The following is a 20,130-nucleotide window of genomic DNA, read 5'->3' as shown; positions in this document are numbered from 1 at the left end:
AAGATATTAATATCTCAAAGTGTTTTATCAAGAAAGTTGATTGCCTTAGAAATAAATAATTCGGGCTGGAGAGATGGCTCAGCGGTTAAGAGCACCCGATTGCTCTTCCAGAGGTTATGAGTTCAATTCCCAGCAACCACATGGTGGCTCACAACCATCTGTAGAGAGATCCGATGCCCTCTTCTGGTGTATCTGAAGACAGCTACAGTGTACTTATAGATAATAAATAAATAAATCTTAAAAAAAAAAAAAAAAGAAAGAAATAATTCACTCTATCAAAACAAACAAACAGAAAAAACAAAAACAAAACCCACCTGAGCTCAGAAAGGATCTGGAGCTTGAATCAGCTCTTCTATGCAGGGATGGCAGGTGACAGGGACACAAGGGTCCAAAGGGAAGAACCACGTTGTAAGAGAAAGTTGTCTTAGTCAGATAAAGCCTGTCACATCTTGAAAGTTTCCCAGCAGTCTCAGACCCAGGGTAGCTTCCTTTCTAGACCCTACCCTGGCCCTCAGAAACCAAGCAGAGCTGATGTGTGTGGCTTTGAGCTATGGAAACTCTAGGACACTGTCCTGCAGCAGTGGGAACCAAGTGTGTGCGAGGTGGCACCAACTGTTACAGAACATTCTTAACGTGAAGCTCTAAGACAGGAATCAGCACTGGGTCCTCCCTTAAAAACGGAACTTAATGGTGACCTTTATCATGTCTGCTGAAGGCAGATGGGGTAAGACAGTCTCATTAAATTGATTTTTGGTTTGGTTTGGTTTGGTTTTGGGACAGGTCTCCATCTATAGTATCAAGTCCCCTGGAACTCACTGTGTAGTCCAGGCTAGGTTCAAACTCCTGTCAGTCCTGCAGCCTTTCCAGTGCTGGGACAGCAAGTGTGAGCCCCCACCTCACCAGGCTTTCCAGTAAGTTCCCTCCGAGTTATTTCTGTGTTAAATACAGCTCCTGGAAAAAGCATAGATTTCCTAAGAAATACCTGATATATGACATTGTCAGACTATTTACTCTGCTAAGTGTAAGGTTTAAATGGTCATTTGAAGACCATTATTAACTCACAGAAACCCAAGTTGAAGACCAAGTTCATAGCTTCTTTACATCTTCCTTGCAATTCCTTCTACAGTGTTGTACTAGGAAGTTACCCTCTTCTGAATCCAGAGCTTTCTTCAGTGGGCAGAATTAACCCATCTTGTTCACCTTTTTATCTTGGCCAACAGGAAACTCAGAGCCAAACAACTACAGCTGGTACAGTACCTCTGTCTTTAGGCTTCTGCTATTGCATGCTTTTAAACTTTCTTGTTAGGGGTTTTGTGTTACCTAAACAAACATCACCATTAGGGGAAGAACTGTTCTTAACTGCACGTTAGCACTGCGGTTGACTTTGACCCAGCTTCAGAGCAGAAGTCGCCTGTAAGTATGTTATGCTGATTATTAGGTGAGTTGTTTAACGAGAGCTGGCTGGCTGGCTGGTGAACTCTGATTTCTGCATCTCTCCAGGGGCGAAACCCTACTGCCGTTCTGACCCAGAGGGAAAGTGGGATTGGTGCAGACCAAGACTCCCTAAGAAGCTGTGCAGCAGCTGGGCTGCTTCCCCCTTCAGGGGGAGTCAATGCCTCTGCTCAGGCTCAGAGGAGAGAGGAAGTGACCTTCTGATTGCGGCTGTGGTAGCTGGCTTCATCTCCTCTCTGGGTAGAGCATTTTAGAGTTTGCTTTTGCATTTCCTGTGTATAACTCCTAAAGCAAAGTGGGTTGCTGAAAATGTCACTTGGTATTTGTCATTTTGCACCTAGAATAACATTAAGACCTGTGAAACAATGAGTCATTAAAATAGTTTGAGGCAGAAGAAATGTCATCTGTGCTATTGCTGTCCATATTTTTGAGAATGTCTGCAGCCCGTTTTCCACCGTCTCCAGACATACAGAGCACTGTGGTGTTGCTTAGTGGCAGAGTCCTTGTCTGGCAGATGTTCCATTCCCGTCTGCATTTCACCCCCCACCCCCCCACCCCGCATACAAGGCAAGAGTCAAACAAACCCCAGCCATAATACGCACAGTTCACTCCTTCACATAGCAGTACAGAGACACTGGCACTATGTGGGTTCCTCCTTGCACTCCAGCAGGTACACAGCATCTTGCTTAAGGTGTAGTGTGTTTAGGAAGACTATGGGTTAGGAAAAGTGGCCCGAAAGGCCATTGGACTATATACCAGGAACCAACCAGTGAACAAGCCATGTGCTCATCTATGCAGAGGGAGCCTGAACATGGCCGCCTAGCTTACAGTAGACACTCTGCATTTGTTAGGTGATAATGAAGTCGGTAACAACACGGATAGAAAAGGGGCAGGGAAGGAAAGCTTTGTAAAATGGAAGGAAGAGCGCTCTCATAGGCAGTACCTTGTAATGTAGTGGCTCTGACTCTCCTGAGGGACTGTTAAGAGATTGCAGGAGGGGCTAGAGGGATGGCTCAGCTGGTAAGAACACTGGCTGCTCTTACGGAGGCCCCAGGTTCAATTCTCAGCATCCCCATGGTGGCTCACACCCGTCCGTAACTCGAGTTCCAGAGGATCTGACACCCTCACACAGATATATAGGCAGACAAAGCACCAATGCATATAAAATAAAAAATAATAAGTTATGACAGATAGAGAGATAGAAGAGAGAGAGAGAGACAGAGAGATTGATTGATTGATTTCAGGGCAGCCACATTTTGAGAACCCCTGGTGTAGTCTGTTGTCTTTGCTTCCCACATGAGAAGAGACTGGGGCAAATTGTGCCTGCTTGTTGACAGAGCGAATGACTGAAGCAACACTAAGAGAATGGAAAACTGTATTCGGTGTCCATGACTAGCAGGCCACTGTGGTGCTGACTGGGTGCCCAGCTGTTTTTCTGGGGTTCACTTCGAACTGACAACCTTGGGTACTCATAGGCCCAAGAGTGCCATTTCAGGCATCAGTTGCCTGCACACGGCCCTTAGCTCCTTTATGGAGTTGGGTTCTGTCTAAGCATGAAAGCCAGGGCACATGAGTGGCAGATCTCTTTGTTAAAGGACAGATGTGTCTCTAACAGACTCAGGTCTAGTGTTTAGAACTATAGCTTTCTGATGGCAACGAAGAAAACCCATCCATCCTACAGCCCAAGTTAAACTCCTCCCGGCTGCTCTCTGCCCATTCCCCATGACCCAGCATGCCTGTCCCCAAGAAGGTGGCGGAGTTACCTCTGCTTAGCTCTCCTTCCCTCCTCTGCTCCTTGCTCGCTCCAGGCTCCTTCACAGGGGCCTGCTGTTTAGAGCAGCCATCACAAGGTCTAAGTGTCTCTTTCTGGAAAGCCCAGGGGAGGAGGGCCCACAGTGGTGGTCTCTCCCACACCACAGCCTTTAACCTCAGTGACCTCTGGTGCTTTGAGGAACTGGCCCAGAGCTAATTTATGGCATGGATCTGAGCTGATTCCAAGTTGATCTTTGGGTAAGAGGTGTTTAGAGACCAAAGGCAAACAGCGCTCTGTTGCAGTGTTTCCAGCCCACCTTCTATGACTGCTTTAAAGGCAAAAAGACAGGCAGCCTTCTGAAGCAGCCCAGACCTTACCCAAAACACTACTCCCAGCCCCTTGCTATAGAGAACATAAAAACATTGCTGCAAAGGAACTAGACTCTTCAGTCCCTGCTCTGTGTTAGTGCTTTAGTTTGTAAAGGATGTTGGAACTAAACATTATTCATCAGGCAGCCTCAAAAACTCATGCTTAGCTTACTGACCGATAATTTCTCTTGTGGGGCCTAAACCCATTTACAGATTCAGAACAAGAATTTTGGGTGACTTCTCAAACATGCACAGTAGTACTTTGATTAAAATATCCTTGGACCTGAGATCACAGCACCTTACAGATGGCACTTACGTTCTTAGACACAGTAGTGGGTCACAACAGACCCAGGCTTCCTGGAAGAAGAGGGAGTACTATGTTTCCTTGCATGGTCACTTCATGGCTCCGAGAAATTTCTGTGAAATACAGTGGATTCTCCTCGTTGTCCCTGGCCTCCTCCCTGAGGAAGGTCTGCTGGGGTCACACACTGGAGTGGGGCCTTGCATCCTAGGAGTCCTGAATCCTTCAGATCTAGAGGGACTACACTTTGGGCTGTTGGACCCTTGGCACAACCTTTCCTTCCCAGTTGATTTTATTTCCCTGCTAAGAAATCTCAAGGTTTCCCATGCCAAATATAAAGTTGGCTTCCTCCTAGAATGTGGCCGTGGGGCTTTAGATTCCTTTGTTTTCTACCAAGGATGCAACTGACCCATAGGTCAGGCCTGCAGAGGGTATAGGGCTGAGCCTCCAGCCAATGGCCTGCTCCTGTGCAGAGCCAGCTGCTTGGGCTTCTTGGCTCTTCCCCTGGCCAGTTTTGGTAATTTATAGTAGAATTGGTGACTAGTACAGAGTCAAGTCTTCACAGTCTTTGTGCATGAACAGTAATAATTTCTCACTGTAGTCCAAAGCCTCCATCTCTGGTCTTCCCTCAGGAATGGTTTGCCCTTCCCTGTCACCTGCATTCTCATCATGGTTCTCAGGTCTGGGACCTGAATAGGAAGCACAACTTGTGTTGTGACATGGTTAGTCTTATCTGTAGTCGTCCCGCCCACCCAGGTGACTTCTGTATCCTGCCTGAAATGGACAGTGTGGAATTAGTTAGAGTCTCTCAGCCAAGCATGCTCAGTGGAATGGGCCAACCCCAAATCTGTAATACTGTTTACGAACAAGAGGGATTAGAGACAAACTCAAGTGGACAAGACAGGTTTCTGCTGTCGTTCCCCTGGCCTTGTAACTACCAAGATGTGAACCTTAAGACTAGTGAGGGGCCATCTGCTTCAGGAAACAACCTGCTTCTAAACAGGCCTAAAGTGGTGCTGTCACCAAAGTGTCCCCTGTCCTGGAGACCCTTCAGTGAAGCCTTCAGTACTCTCAGCAGGTGTGTGAAGGTGGATAGCCCTTAGCGTTTACTGAAGCCTTCTTCCAGGCACGAGGTGGATCAGGAAGAGCTGAAGAAGTGAGGAGAGTTAGCAGGAAAAGAGATGGCCAGGCCCAAGACTTTGTGAGAGCTCACAGACCACACTTAGAACTGGGAACCTGGCCAACGTCAGAAAACCTCTCCCCTCTCTCCAGCCAGATGCTGGCAATTCTACACATCTTTGAACTGTGTGTTCTCCCCACTAAGGTTTAAAAATAAAGTCCACCCCCTTTCCATTACCCTCTCCTGGTCAGAGAGCAGGGTGTGGCCTCAGCTCCTCCTCTCAAGCCCTCTGCCTTTGATGCCTTTGATGAACAGTCATTGACTGCTTTTCTAGGAGCTGATTTTTTACTTTTACACGGACTGCTGGCTAGAAAGTCTTTCAACTAGTGGAGACTTGGTTCCCTGCTCTGCTATAAGCACATCTACCAGACAGCTTCCATGCTGGGCATAAGTTTCAGAGAGGACCATGGGAAACAAAGCTCTGTGTGTGTGTGTGTGTGTGTGTGTGTGTGTGTGTGTGTGTGTGTGTGTGTGTGTGTGTGTGTGTGTGTCTGCGTGTGTGTCTGCGTGTGTGTGTGTCTGCGTGTATGTGTGTCTGCGTGTGTGTGTGTGTCTGCGTGTGCTCTCTCTGCACCTAGTAAGTGCTGGTTTGTTGGAAGGAAACTTTTGAGTTGACCTGGAGGAAATAAGATTCCTCCAGGGATCGGACCCCAAGCCCTCCCACCACTGGCCTTTGATCTACTTTGAGCCATCTGCAGGGTACATATCACTCTCTGCTGCCAAACCAGACACTGCTGGTTGGCAAATGCACCAAGACTGACATCAGATCCCATCTCTGCCCAGTCTGTTTCCTCAGCCTCAAGGTTTCTGTGAGCCCCTAAGAGGTGGCTGTGGGATCAAATGAGGTCAGGTGCAGAAAGCCTCTGATGGGAAATGGTCCAGGCCATTGTCACCACCTAACACAGTGCTATGTGCTTAATAGTGTTGGGGGAGGGGAGAGGTCACATCTGACTGGGAACGAAGTGGCCTTACATCAGTGAAGTCCGGTTTTACGTAACTCAGTATGACTTGTGTCTCTAATTCGAAAGCATGAGCCCCTGGACCAGTCGTGCTGTCTAGCCCTCTGGATACTTGGCAGTGATGGAGATAGCTCGTGGAAGCAGAGGTAGCTGTGACGTTCTTTCAGCGAAGACCAGGGACAGAAGTGTGCTGGCTTTGGCCAGGAGGCCGAGTCTGGAGCTTCCTTTTGGCTCCAGGTGAGCGAGCGAGTGAACAGCTGACCTGGCTACTTAGTGCCTGCTCTGTGTGGCAGAGATAGTCTGTTTCTAGAGGGGCGGGGCGGGCAGGATTCATGAGAGAATAGATGGTCACATCTCTCCTCTGAGTTCTCCCCGACTCCGCAGCAGTCTGCCCCTCAGTGCTGCTTGCTCTCAGGCCCTGCAATACCTAGCATAAGGGTGGAGAGGGCTTCCTAGGCTGGAGCCCAGCTAACGGTGAGCGGATCCACTTGCATTCCATAGTTGTGTGCTGCTAGTGGGTGTGACCTAGAAGCAGTTACAGCCAGCCTAGTCCTGGGAACTTCTTTGGCATGGAAGGGGAGGGCCCAGAGTTGTCCTGTCTAATTCAGGTATCCTAAAAACGACTTATGTGAATAGAACATGCTGGAAGTGTAAACTCTACACTGTAGTAGAATGTAAGAAAAACAAGGAGTAACTCAGGAGCAGTTGTATGAAATTGTCTGCTGGGTGCTGATATTTTAGACAAAATGGGGTGAAAATGGTATTAAATATGACTGCCACTGGGCTTCTGCCCAGTAAGGGCCTAAAACATCCACTGTTCTTTAGAGACCTAGAGGAGGTGTGTAGGACAGGTATCAAAGACCACAGGTCAGATCTCTAGGCTGACTACAAGCACTGTGGAGCAGCTATGTGAGCCCCATCCACATGACCTTGACTTTGTGATCCCTGTTGTGGATGTTGCTTAGAGGCCTCCCATCTTGGGATGGAATTAAGCCCTGACAGAAACTGCTGCTAAGTTGGGATCCCAGCTGCCACTGCAAGTGACATTTGAAAGGCCAGTTGATAGCACATTTGTCAGGAGCAGACAGACATCATTGCTAAACCCACAGAGGGGCAAGCTAAAGATCTAAGAATGAAATCCTGGCAGCGGGCAGGGCACTTGAGAAGAAATTGGCCAGCTTTGTAGGGGTCAATCACCTTGAGTTTTTGCTGTGGTTGATCCTGTGAGTAGGCTGGGTGTTCTCCTTCACCCTCTCCTTCCTAGGTAGGGGACATGCAGCTCACGGATTGTCCAGAAAAATGGCTGTCGTTAGTGACACTGCTGCACTCACCCAGAGATTAAAGAGCTGTTCTTCCAGGGAGGAAAGGGCCAGCATTAGTCCTTGGTGCAAATGCCCTGCCACACAGGGAGGGAGGGACTCAGCCTTAGCTTCTGTTAGTGGCCTTTCAAGCCTTTGCAAGCGTATAGGTCATAGTGTTCCAACTTTTCCCCTATGCTTAGTACAGCTATATGGAAAACATGTGTGTGCAAGTGGGGGGGGGCAGTCCTCAGCTTACAGTACCTGGGTCCCTTATCCCTTCTGGTATAACTGTTAAATCGCACAGCCCCTTGGGATTGTCTGACATTGTCTGTGAAGTTAAATAAGGGACCTGCCCTGCAACCCGCCAGTTTACTCATAGGACCTCCTCACGCATGGCCAAAAGACACGCTGGATGTATCTGCAGCAGCATTGTTTATGAGAGCCCAAGCCCAAGAACCACCCAGTGACCATGGTGGACAGGCAGACCTAACAAAGCAAGCATGCGTACACCTCTGCATCAGGCCTGTAGAGAAAGAAACTGTATAGAGCACTACCTTGTGAGATGGCCACAAACTTCTAAGTTAAACTACACACGTGCATGCAAATTATAAAAAGAGGAATCACAGTCCACACAACCACATGGTGGCCACCTATGTGACAGGAGAGTGACCCCGGCAAAGAAACTTCAGAGCAGCACCCTACTGTGTGGCCGCACCATCCTCCTGGCTATATGTAAAGTACAGGGAAGCAGCTATACATTTCTCACTCATAGTTGTTTTTCAGTTGCTGATAGGACAGCATGACCAAGACAACTTATAGAGAAAGCATTTATTGGGGCTTATAGATTCAGATGGTTGGAGTCCATGACCTTCGTGACAGGCATCAGGCCAGTAGGCATGGTCCCGCAGCTAATGCTGAGAGCTTACATCTGTACAAGAAGAGGGAAAAAGACAGGGGGGGAGGGGAGGGAGGAGAGAGAGAGAGAGAGAGAGAGAGAGAGAGAGAGAGAGAGAGAGAGAGAGAGAGAGAGAGAGAACACGAACCAATGAGAACATAAGCAAGCTGACTAACTGGGAATGGCATGGGCTTGTGAAACCTCAAAGCCCACCCTGAGTGACATACATCCTCAAACAGGACCCCACCTCCTACTCCTTCCCAAAAGTTCCACTGACTGGGGATCCAGCATTTGACTATATGAGCCTATGGGGGCCATTTTCATTCAACCCATGGCGTGGACCACAGCATCATTGCATAAAGGTAGTGCTGTTTGACAGGTAGTAAATGTCTACATGTGTTCAGTACTTTTTGTTTTCATTTTAGTCTTAAAAAGTGTTTACAAAGATGCATTTGCAGGAGGCTGGAGAGATGGCTCAGTGGTTAAGAGCACCTGAGAGAACCTGAGTTCAATTCCCAGCACCCACATGGTGGCTCACAGCCGTCTGTGGTGGGATCTGATGCCCTCTTCTGGTGTGTCTGAAGACAGTAGCTGTATACTCACATACATAATGCTTTTTTAAAGATGCATTTACCAATGTCATCTCTCAGCATGAACCACAGGGAACAGTAGAGCAGGAAGCACCTGAGGCTACTGCACTGTGGGAGTAGCTCTTTGGCACTGCCCCTCCTTAGTGGTAGGCAGATGTGTGAAGGGGCAGGAGAGTGAATGCCTGTGACTGGGGCTGTGGACAAGCTGACCCAGCAGCAGATGCCGCCTGCTGCCTCCACCCACTGCGCCACTGCTGGCCATTAGAGCAGTACTCATCTGCACTTCACAGCAGTTGGGGATCCCAATGGCCTCCTGAAACCTGGTTGTTCACCCATCTTCCCAGGGAAAGCAGAGCAGCCCAGTCCTGGTCTCCGGAATTGGAAGGTTGGCTGTTCTGACACAGCATCTCTGTGCCCATGTGATTTGCTGGTTGGTTTGCGCCTACTCACTGACCCGGGCCTCAAACCGTCACCACAGCTTCCCAACTGTGTACCTGCTCAACCTGTTTTCAGGACCAGGCAGGAAAAGATAGGGTGAGTTCTGTCACCATTTCCTGGCTTTGATGGCAGCTATCAGGAGTAGGTGTCTCTGGCTTGTGGTCAGGGCCAGCCTTGTCCTCATGTTCCTCAGGGGGTTTTTGTGCTCTCTACATTTCCTTTCCATGTTGGTTCCGCCTTGGTTGTGAGAGTTGGCTGTGAGTCTGGCCAGCTCCTTACCCCTGCATCTCTTTACAGGACCGAGGGCAGCAGACCCTAGAGAAAGAGGAAGTTGGCTCACACAGCTGAGTCTCTAAGGAACTTGATCACCACAGTAAACCCAAGAAATATATAAGCTGCCCAGACTTCCTCTTCAACCCCGCTTTTCTCTCTTCTCTCAGCCTGTCTTGGACAAATTAGTCAATTGCCTTCATAGCCCATCAAGCCCCAGCCTGTCTGGGAGCCCTGTGCTCTCTTTAGAGGATGTCACAAGGCCAGCCTGCATCAGAAGGGATGGAAGGATGGACTAGCTGTGAAACTGGTACAGGGCAGGTGTGCCCCTTCCTGTAAGGGAAGAGAAGAGAGTATTGATGAGGCCCTCTGATCAGAAGCATGAACCACGTGTCAATGCTGGACCTGTGGGCCGTATGGAAGTAACACTCAAAGTCTGACTAACTGTGCAGCGCTAAAACTCTGTAGACAGGCTTGCCTCCGTGCCGAGCAGTTACCCCGTGCCGGCCAGTGGAAACGAAGTTATACCACAGTGTACCCATTTTAGTTAAAAATACAAATCAGAAATGGATTTGGGGACAGCTCACAGAAGTGTTCTGAGCATGTCTGGCCTGGACTATGATGTTCTGTGAACTAGGTGCACACTTAAAACACACTTTCAAAAAAGACTAATTTACCTGTGGGACTGGAGAGGTGGCTCAGTGGTTAAGAGCACCTTTTTTCTCTTGTAGAATACCTGGGATCGATTCCTGGCACCCATGTGGTAATTTATAGTAACTCCAATTCCAAAGGATCTGATGCCCTTTTCTGACTCCCACAGGCATGTATGCAGTACATATGCACATATGCAGGCAAGTCACTTGTGTACATAGAACTAAATAATCTCTAAAACTTAATTGATGTATCTATGTGTTTATGTATCTGTGGAAAAATGGCTTAGTACTTAAGAGTGCTCCCTCTAACTACAACTTCAAAGGATCAAGTGCTGGACCTCAAGCATCACACACACACACACACACACACACACACACACACACACACACACACACACACACACAATCATCTAGCAGACCACCCTGTCTCACACATGCTCTGTCTACAGGCAGAGTCCTCCAGCACAAGCTCACTGCTAATAAGGCACCTTGCCTGCCAAGTGTCGCCTCTCACTTAGGAGCTGTGTATTTCTAAGGACCGCCAGCCATGAGGTGCAGACCATCAGTTGTTCCCTGCCTGCCCAGTGTTGCCTCGGCACAGACTGCTCAGCACAGCAGTGCAGCATCTCCTGCATGTGTCAGTCTCCAGCACACCATCCTTTCGAAGCAGGAGAACAGTTTGAGCCTCAGTGAAAGAGTCGGAGAGACACATGGTACCGGGTTGCCCAAGCTCTCTGACCCCACCCGGTCAGAGCTCTGCACCGTTCTATATGACTCGCTTCGCAGCCTTCACGTTTAAAGGAAGTACAGCTGTGCCTGGCCCTGCCCTGTGCAGCTGTGTGAGGGGAGAGATGAGGGCCAGAGACCCCCCATGCCACTTCTGCTCTGACCTCCAGGCCCGGTGGGCCTCCTTCAAGCTAGCATTGCCCCTGCCCCGGAGAGCCAGGGCTTCCTGCTGCTGTGCACCCAGGGTTGGGTTTGCCTGCATTTGAGTGAAGGCAAAGGCTCTTCTGTGTGGCTGAGTGCTTCTGGGCTCCCTGGTGATCTTCAGAGGCCAGAGTTTATCTGACCCTGCCTGAGTACTTGGAATATTTTTGCCTAAGAAACTGAACTTTGACCTTCAGTTGTGTGCAGCAGTGCTGACAGTGACAGCCCTGAAATGTAGCTACTACATCGTCTGTTTGGGGACAACTTTTACTTTAGCAATAAATTGCTGGAGATTTATTGCTAAAATGGGGAAGGACTTTTTATTTTTCTAAACTATAGATAACTTTCTTCCCAAGGCGTACAGAATGTTTTGTTCTTTAGTTTTCCAGTGTTAAGTATTAAAAATAGTTGTATTTTTCCTGTGGCTCTCTGCTGTGGCAGAAAGCTGCAGTGCTGTGTTGCTTTCTTGAGGGGGTGGGGTATCCGGTGATTGATGTGTTCATTTGTTGAAGAGCTGTTTGCTGCTCACTTTCTGTGAGCCAGATGCTGTCAGCTGCCGAAGCACACAGGTATGGCCCTCAGGGAGCTGGTATTCCTGTCAGGAAACAGCTAATGAGGACGGTTTGGTTTGGTTTGGTTTGGTTTAGTTTTGTTTTGAGACAGTGTTTTTCTTTGTAACCCTGGATATCCTGGAACTTACCCTGTACAGGTTGGTCTTGAACCTAGAGGCCAGCCTGCCTCTGCCTTCCAAATGCTGGGATCGAAGGTATTGTTCACACATGCGCGCGTGCACGCACGCACGCACGCACGCACGCACACACACACACACACACACACACACACACACACCAATAAGGACAGAAGAACGGAGGTAGTAGATTGCTTAGTTGTCTTTGTCAGCCCTGTGGTGATGCCATCTGTGTGTCTTTCTGGTTAGTGCAGCCATCGTCACATTCTGATGTCATCCGAGCTCTTCCACAAAGACCCCGAGTTTCTTAATGGTCATTCTCCATGCTCCTCTGTTCCCTCTGCAGTCTTAGGCAGCCATTGACCTATTTTCTACCTCTGTGGACTTGACTTTTCTGGACATCTCAGTCAGATGAGCGGCCTTTTCTGTGTGGCTGTCATCACTTGGCACACTGTTTTTGAGATTATCCTTATTGTTGCAAGGTTGGGCTCAATTTCCTTTTCATTACCAAATACTATTCCACTGGGTGGGTCTGCCACATTTACTTACTCGTTCACAGGCATTTAGACCTTTGAGTTATTTTCACCTCTTGGCCATGATGAAGCTATGGCTCTGAACTTCCCTGTGCACACCTTATGGGTATTTCTCGTCACTTCTAGATGAACATAGGCCTGCAATAGAACTGCTGGAATGATGTGTTTGGTATTCTGACGACCTGCCAGGAGTTCGCCAGTGCAGCTATTCTATTTCTAACATCAGCCTGTAAGCTTCCAGTTCACCTAGTCCTCCCAATACTTAGCAGTCCTGTTGTTTTCAGTATTCTGGGTGTCAAGTGGGTTTACATTTGCCTAGTAGTGTTGACTGTTGTGTTTGGCTTTTCCTTGCTTGTTCTTTTCAGCGCTAGGGACCAAACCAGGGCCTCCCACCTGAGTCCAAACATGGTTCGTCTTTTTATGTATTTATTACCAATATGTCTTTGGAGAAATGTCTTTTCAAATTCTTTTTTATTTTCTCAGTTTATTTATTGCGTGTGTGAGGTGTCTGCACATGTGTGGTCTGAGAACAGCTTTCAGAAGCTGCCTCTCCTCCCCCACCGGCTCTGGGGATCACTTCCTTCAGGCTCGTGTGGCCACCACGTCTTTTCTCACTGTCCCCATTCAGATTCTTTACTCGTTACGTAGTCTGGAGTGTTTTTGGTTGTTTGATTTGGACTTTGTGAGGCAGAGTCTTTCTGCCTTTCTGTGTATTTTAAGGTTTGTCTGCTGCTGCTGAAGTGGGAACATTTTCCTGCATTGCTGCATTGCTGCTGCTGCATTGCTGCTGCTGCTGCTGTTTGCAGTGCTGCAGAGTGCAAGGCCACTTAGGGGAGCTCCTCCCTACTACCTACATCCCAATGGCTTCCTTGTTTGATTGTTTGCCTTTCTTTTGAGGCAGAGTCTGGCTGTGTAGCCCAGGCTGGCTGCTAATTTGTAACTTTGGTGCTTCAGCCTTCAGAGTACGGGAATTCGAGGCATACACCAGTCCCCAGAATGCTGTTCCATTCTGTGTGCAGTCCCTCATCAGATACATAGTCCATAAATATTTTCCTCACCCAACAGTCTGTCTTTCCACTCCCTCGATGCAGACATTACAGCACAGATTTTAATGTTGAAGGAGTTCTAATTTATCTATTTTTCATTTCTGCTACTTGTGTCTTTTGTGTTACAGCAAAGAGTAGACTCAGATCCAAGGCCACAAAACCTGTCCTTTCTTTTAAGTGTTTTAACCCTTCAGCTTTAACTGTTATATTTAGATCTTTCACTTATTTAAAGCTCATTTTAGCATGTGGTGTAAGGCAGGGGCCTTCATTCATTCTTTTACAAACAAGTGCCTACTTCCCCTAATACTGCTTGTTGAAAGAATTGTTACTTCCCCATTCACTGGTCTGTGTATCCTCGTTGAAAATCAGTAAGCTTGGACATATGGGTTTGTTTCTGGAGTCTGAGTCCTGCTCTTGGGTCGTGTGTCTCTATCTGTGCTGGAGCGCCTTGGTTAACGTGTTTAATGTTTATATCGAGATGTTCCGATGTCCCCAGCTTCACTGTTTGTTTTGGCTGTTCTAGATCACTCATATTTCCTTACTAATTTTAGGATTAGAGTGTCAGTTTTTACCAAAAGAATTAAGCTAGCAGGATTCTTTGGATGACAAGTTGTTATTGGGAAATATTACTCTCATAACAATATTAAGCCTTTTGATCCAGGAACATGGGATGCTTTCCACATGGTTTGGTCGTCTCCGAGCTCGGCACTGTTTTACAGTTCGCAGAGTAAAGTGGGGAATTGCTCTTGTCAGACGTATGTCCAAGTCTGTGGTCCTTTCTGATATAATGAGAGGTTTTTTAAAATTTCATTGTGTGTTCATTGCTACTTTATTTAAAAAAATTAGTTTTTATATGATGTTGATGTTGTGTCCTGTAGCCTTACTGAATTTGTTAGTGCTAGTAGTTTTTCTTTTTGTTTGGAGACAGAATTTCCTTATGTAGCCCTGGCTGGCCTAGAACCCACTATGTAGACCATAGTGGCCTGGATCTCACCAGTTCCGTCGGCCTCTGCCTGACAGTTGCTGGGATTAAGAAATGTACCTCTGCATAAGCTGTCATGTCTTATTTACTTACTCATATATGCTTCTGTGCACACACAAGGCAAACATCGGGCTCTACATTGAGCTGTCTGCCTACCCAGTGCTAGCAAAGTTCTACAATGGATTGCTTAAGGGTTTCCACACACAGAACAATCTCTGCAAATAGAGTTGGGTGCGCACACCAGTGACCCAGAGGCCAAGGCAGGCTCACCGTGAGGCCATCTTGAGCCATAGTGAGACCCTATTTAAAATAGATGCAGACACAGAGGAAGTGTCACATCTTCCTTCTGAGCAGAGTACCTTTTTCCTCTTAATAATTACAGTGTAAGCTTCCAGAGTGGCGCCACCCAGGATCCGTGAGAACAGACACCCTTGACTTGTCTTGTTCTAAGAACATCAGTCAGTCTTTTATCTTAGACCAGAACAGTTTGAACACCTTGCTTCCATTTCTGTTTTTGCTGACACCTCTAGGACCTGGCCTGTGTCACTTGTTCTTTCCTCCACCAGAGGCTGAGGACAGCCACACCTCTCTGAATCCATGCGTATTCTTCCTGTGTCTCCTGGACTTTGATTAAATGCTCATGGAACTAGCGAGGAAACTGACATTTTAATGCAAGTTCTTAATCTCCATCCTACCTCTCTTAGTTACTCACCATTCTAATCACTCAGGCCAGGGGAAAGTACAACAGTACTTACATGTAAGCAGAGTGTTAGAATGGGTCCCACGCCTCTAAACCCAGACCCAGGAGGCAGAGGCAGGCTGGTTTCTGAGTTCCAGGCCAGCCTGGGGGAGTTCCAGGACAGCCAGGGCTGCACAAAGAAACAGTGTCTCAAAAAGAAAAAAGACCTGGTCCACATGTCCCTTCCTTTGACTCTTTCAAGAAGGAAGTTTTAGCTGAAAGACCACATCACTCCCACAAGAACCACAGCCTCTCCTGCCCCTCCTCTAACAGTCAGACTTCTCTGTGCTTTCAGACTCTCAGCGCTCTCATCTCTCCTCCTTCACCATGAAGCTGATGGACAAATTCCACTCTCCTAAAATCAAGAGAACACCATCCAAGAAGGGAAAGCCAGCTGAGGTGTCGAAGACTCCTGAGAAGCCTGTGAGCAAAGTAAGCCGCGCCTCTAGGTGTTCCTCCTGGGCCCAGCCTGTGGCCAGCGTTGTGGGCTGCACTGTGTATAAGTGCGTTTACTAGAGCCATCTGTGTCCCTGGGACCTGGGACCTTAGGATGGTAGTGCCTGTCCTGCTAATCAGTCCGGCCAGTGGCTTGGACAGTTCCGTGTCATCCTCTGGGCATTTAAAGTAACTCTGAGCACTGTGCTCTCACCTGGTGCTCCCTCCCACCCAGAAGCCCTCGGGTACTTTCACACAGGGCTCTGATGGCCTGAACCAGTCGTTCAGCCTCAGGGCCTGGGCTCTGAAACTCACAACCCCCTGAATCCCATCTAAAGGCATCCTCCAGCATTAGTAACCTCAGCAAGGGCAGCTGAGCCAGATGTGTGGAACAGCTGTTGACTCTCACCAACCCCTTCTTCCAGTCTACAATGTCCATTTCAAGCTCTGTAGGAATCCAGGTTTCCTCTCTTCCAGGAGGCAAGAGACAGATTTCTACCAGAGGGCTACCCTATCCCCTTGGATCTGGAGCAGCAGGCAGTAGAATTTATGTCCACCAGTGCTGTGGATTCCAGGTCTCAGAGGCAGAAGGTCAGTGTGACATTAAGAACAATTGGGGTTGCCTTGCCTTCCACTGCAGAACTCTGGTCCGTGGTCTGGGGATGGAAAACACCTGTGGCGATGTTCCTGTGTCTTCACTGGGTGGCAGCTATGGGCTCAAGTATCTGATATAATGCTTGAATGAAAGCATCTGAGTGGTTTTGATGGGGAGGGAGCTCAGACTGTGCAGCCTAGGTTTGGGTCCTTTCAAGAGAGTGGTTTAGTGGGTGCTTAGGCAGATGGAGAAGTATCACCTTTCCAGCGTGGGTGCTGTCCCCCTGAGTTGCTGAGATGATGATGTGCTATGTTTACCGAGAAGGCTTCTAAAGCCTTGGGAGGCTCGAGTTCTTAGCAAGGGTGCCTACAGCAGCCCCACTGGCACTGATCAGGCCTCTTCCCTGCCTCTGCTGCTTGGAGGGGAGTGGGGCCCTCTCCTCCCAACAGCCCTGGCAGTGAAACCTGCCCTGCTTAAAAAGAAAGTCTCTAAAGATGGGGGATTAGCTAAAGCCACAGAGCAGTGCTTAAGTCAGGATTTAAATGCAAAGCCTGACTGGGGCTTTTTGTGGTGCTGAGGATCTGACCCGGGCCTTGAGCACCCTAGGCAAAAGCTTTACCCTGAGCTACAGCAGTCCTGGAGTTTGTTTTGTTTTGTTTTGTTTTGTTTAATATGGCTCTTTAACCCAAGCTGGTCCTAAAGTGCAATTTCCTGCCTCTGCCTTCTGAGTGCCAGGATCCGGGGTGTGTGCCACCATATGTCTTCTTTAAGAAGTCAAGCCCGGGTGTGTTTGTTAATAATGTCTTACAGATCTGAATGCTTGTCCTTACATTAAAAATGCACTTAGCAATGTAAAGAGGGAACAAGGTTTGCAGATGAGCTGACCCCAAGGGTGATTGAACGCAGACCTGCTGTCAAAGCTGTCAGCTTGCTGTGGCTCAGACACTGCCTGACTGTGTGGGCAAGCAGAGTATCTTAAAAGTCTAGTTAAAGGTACAGAAAATGAGGTTTGAAAGCCCAGAAACTTCTGTTGAATGAGTTGCTGCCTGTGAGCAAGGCACTACTTGGCATTGTCAGATGCACTACTTCCATACAGAAGAGCCGTGAGCAGGGAGAGGTTCGGTCTGTGTCTTAGCATGCAGAACGTTCTTGGAGCTCACACCTTTAGGCCATGATTCCTAACTGGCTTATTGGCAGACAGCTTTGCCTGCAAGAGAATGCTGATAGGAACATGGTGAGCAAGCCAGGCCTGGAGTCTTCCCTTCTTTATGCATTGTCCAAAGAAAGACCATGGGAGAAAGTTTGCTGCAATCACACCCTTCACATAGCGAGGCATCTGAAAGCCCCACAGTGCTGAGACGTTTTCTTCAGTTGTCAGTTAGGAGAATGAAGCGGGAGCTGCTGGATTAGGAGCCAGCAGTGCTGGCACCATCCTGTAGCAGCAGGGTGTCTTCCCCAAGGTCCTGGATGTTTGCAGTGCTGAAGGGAGACTTCCCTATAGCAGGAGCTGCAGGTACAGCCTGGGGCTTAAATTCAACCCTGCTTGTCCCAAGGACCCCGAGTGTGGACTGCTGTTTAGTGCAGGCCGCAGGATGGACCCCGCCACAGCACACAGATGAGAGGACAGTGTCCAGAAACCTTGTGGTGTGGGGAGGTTGCTGCTGCCTGTCCTTTGTCACTCACTGTCCCTGTTCCTCCTACAGAGCATTTGCATATGTGTTTCATGTTACCCCAGGTGTGACTTCCCTGTTAAATATGTTGAAGCACAAGAGTTCAGTGCAGCTCTAGACTACTGCTGCTTCCTGAGCATCTGTCCAGCTCTGTCCCTGCGGCTTCACTCCTGTTGTCTTAGTTTTTCTCTAGCCGTGTGGAGAGGCTTTGTTACTTCTATTAACAGTATTGGCTGTTTGTACGTCCAGGCTGTGGAGTGAAGCCTGCCAGGTCTGTGATTTAATTTGATTACTTAGCAGTGGAGTCTTGGGGCAGGTTATCTGTTCCTCCCACTCCCCACGCAGCCTCAGTTTCCCCACTTATGAACTAACAGCATCTGTTCTGTGGGGAGGTTACAGCCTGAACGGAAACAAGTACAGAGTTCTTTGGGTGGCTCGAAGCACTCAGAGGGCCAGCTGTGACCTGACCTTTCCTCCTCAGGTCTGTCATCCTCCTCAGACTTTTCACTCTGACCTGATGCCTGAGTGTCTCCTCAGTTATCAGTGACTCCCTTCCTCGCCATCAGTCTTCACCTTGGTTGTTGTCTCTGTTTCTTTGACTGGTTTTGTTCTGTTTTGGTTGGTGTTTGTTTGTTTGTTTGTTTGTTTGTTTTGCTGCTGGGGATGGAACCCATGCCTCTCTACGGTAGGCAAGTGCTTGGCCGCGGAGCTCCAGCTTCAGCCACCTACTTTGACTTCCTTAATAGCATAGGGCATTCACCTGTCCCACAGACAAGGAGCTGGAATCTACTGTTCCCAAGTCCAGCTTGGCCTTGGATCTGGCCCTTCCCAGATTGACAACCTCAGAGTTACCAGGTGATGAGAACAAGCGGTAACAACGGCTCCCTGGGGAGGGAGAGGTATGTAGGTTGACAGTCATTCTGGGCTGATTGTAGGCCTGCCACAGCTAGTGCTATGTACCTATGCTGTGTGTAGAACTGATTCTCACTGCTAACTACAGTCTACAACCTGAAGGGCCCAGGGAGTGCTGAGCATAAGGAGACCATAATCAAGACATGGGGCTTGGGAGAAGGTGACGGAAGCTACCTGACTTTGCTGCGTCCTTACTTAGCCCTTCATTGAGTCCAGCTAGCATGGCCCTTATGTGCCTGATTTGATCTCCCTTAGTGGCAGGAGAAGCCTTTCTGATCCAAAGTGCCTGCACCTTCAACTTTTCCCAGATCCTGTTCACTCTTGCCCATACGTCTGACGTGTTTTCTTAAAATACTTCCCTGTTTCCCCAGCAAGTTTATCACTCTTGCCTTCCAGCAGGTTGTAATGTGTCAAGACAACCCATCCCCCCCCTCCTCTTCTTCCTCCTCTTCCTCCCCCTCCTCCCCCTTCTCTTGTAGCCTGATTGCTTTGCATGCTGTCACCAGCGCCACCTGTGTGGCCTGATTCCTCAGGTTGGCCCGGCTATGGCTGGGGCATGGTAAAGCTGAGCGCTCTTGTCCGGGCAGTAGAGAAACCAGTGCTCAGCTCTTGGAGACAGACAGGAAATGAATGTATCAGGTAGAGATGGGGAGACAGTGCACGGACGGCTGAGTGGTCCTGGTCGTCTGCAGAGCACTCCAGAGAGCCACACTGGACCATTGGAAGGTGTCTGGCTCAAGTTCTGGTTACTTGATTCCATCCACTTATTTAATTTTATATATATATATATCATTTTTAAATTAATACTCCCTAACATTATCTGGCGATGAGGGAGATTTAGTATTCAAAAGAATAGTTACTTTTTGTAATATCTCTGCCATTCATGTATCTATAGACTACTGCTTAAACCTCTCGGCCTCAGTGCTGTTACTCACACTCTGGACCTTAGGGAGCCCACAGGTGATGGCCTCACTGTCCACACACCTCCTCACTCCCTCTGTGGGCTGTCTATTTGTGGAGCTATCCACTCTGAATGACGTTCTGTCTGGGATCTGGGCCACTGGAGAAAGGAGGCTGGGGGGAGGAGACTAGAGCTGTCCGCCCTGCACCCGGCCAGGTGTGGACCTAGGCTACCCACAGTCAAGGAGGAAAGAGTGTGGGCTTAGGAGGAGTTCTGGGGAGTTGGGCGCTGGCTATTTCCTTCCAGGTGGCTTTCCTTGTACTCAGAGTCCCAGTACCAGTAGTCACTGAGTTACTAACAGTGGCTCTGGCTTCCTTAGCTCTTCCTTCCAGCACTGACATTAGAGTCCTTGGAAGTCATGTGTCTTTAATGGAAAGGGATCTTCAAGTTTGAATAGGACTGTGTGGGGATCTAGATGGGGGATGGGCTGTGATGCTGCCAGTTCCTCAGATTCTCTGTATGTGCCCTGGGCATGACTGTGG

The 20,130-nt window shown here is 48.5% G+C and overlaps 1 protein-coding gene across 2 annotated transcripts in view; it reads left to right on the top strand.

The window, feature by feature from the left end:
* The window catches only part of Rapgef1 (Rap guanine nucleotide exchange factor 1), a 91,044-nt gene that overhangs the window by 15,371 nt on the left and 55,543 nt on the right, over nucleotides 1-20,130 (top strand). For both annotated transcript variants that reach the window (XM_032902934.1, XM_032902935.1), the window contains exons 2-3: nucleotides 15,371-15,507; nucleotides 15,988-16,101. In XM_032902934.1, coding sequence (XP_032758825.1) covers nucleotides 15,371-15,507; nucleotides 15,988-16,101 — 251 coding nt within the window. The remainder of the gene's footprint in view (nucleotides 1-15,370; nucleotides 15,508-15,987; nucleotides 16,102-20,130) is intronic.

This window comes from Rattus rattus, chromosome 5 (genome assembly GCF_011064425.1).
Source record: "Rattus rattus isolate New Zealand chromosome 5, Rrattus_CSIRO_v1, whole genome shotgun sequence".
NCBI classification, from domain to species: domain Eukaryota; kingdom Metazoa; phylum Chordata; class Mammalia; order Rodentia; family Muridae; genus Rattus; species Rattus rattus.
Note: the sequence above shows the minus strand (reverse complement) of the source record. Positions and strands in the feature narration are given on the sequence as shown.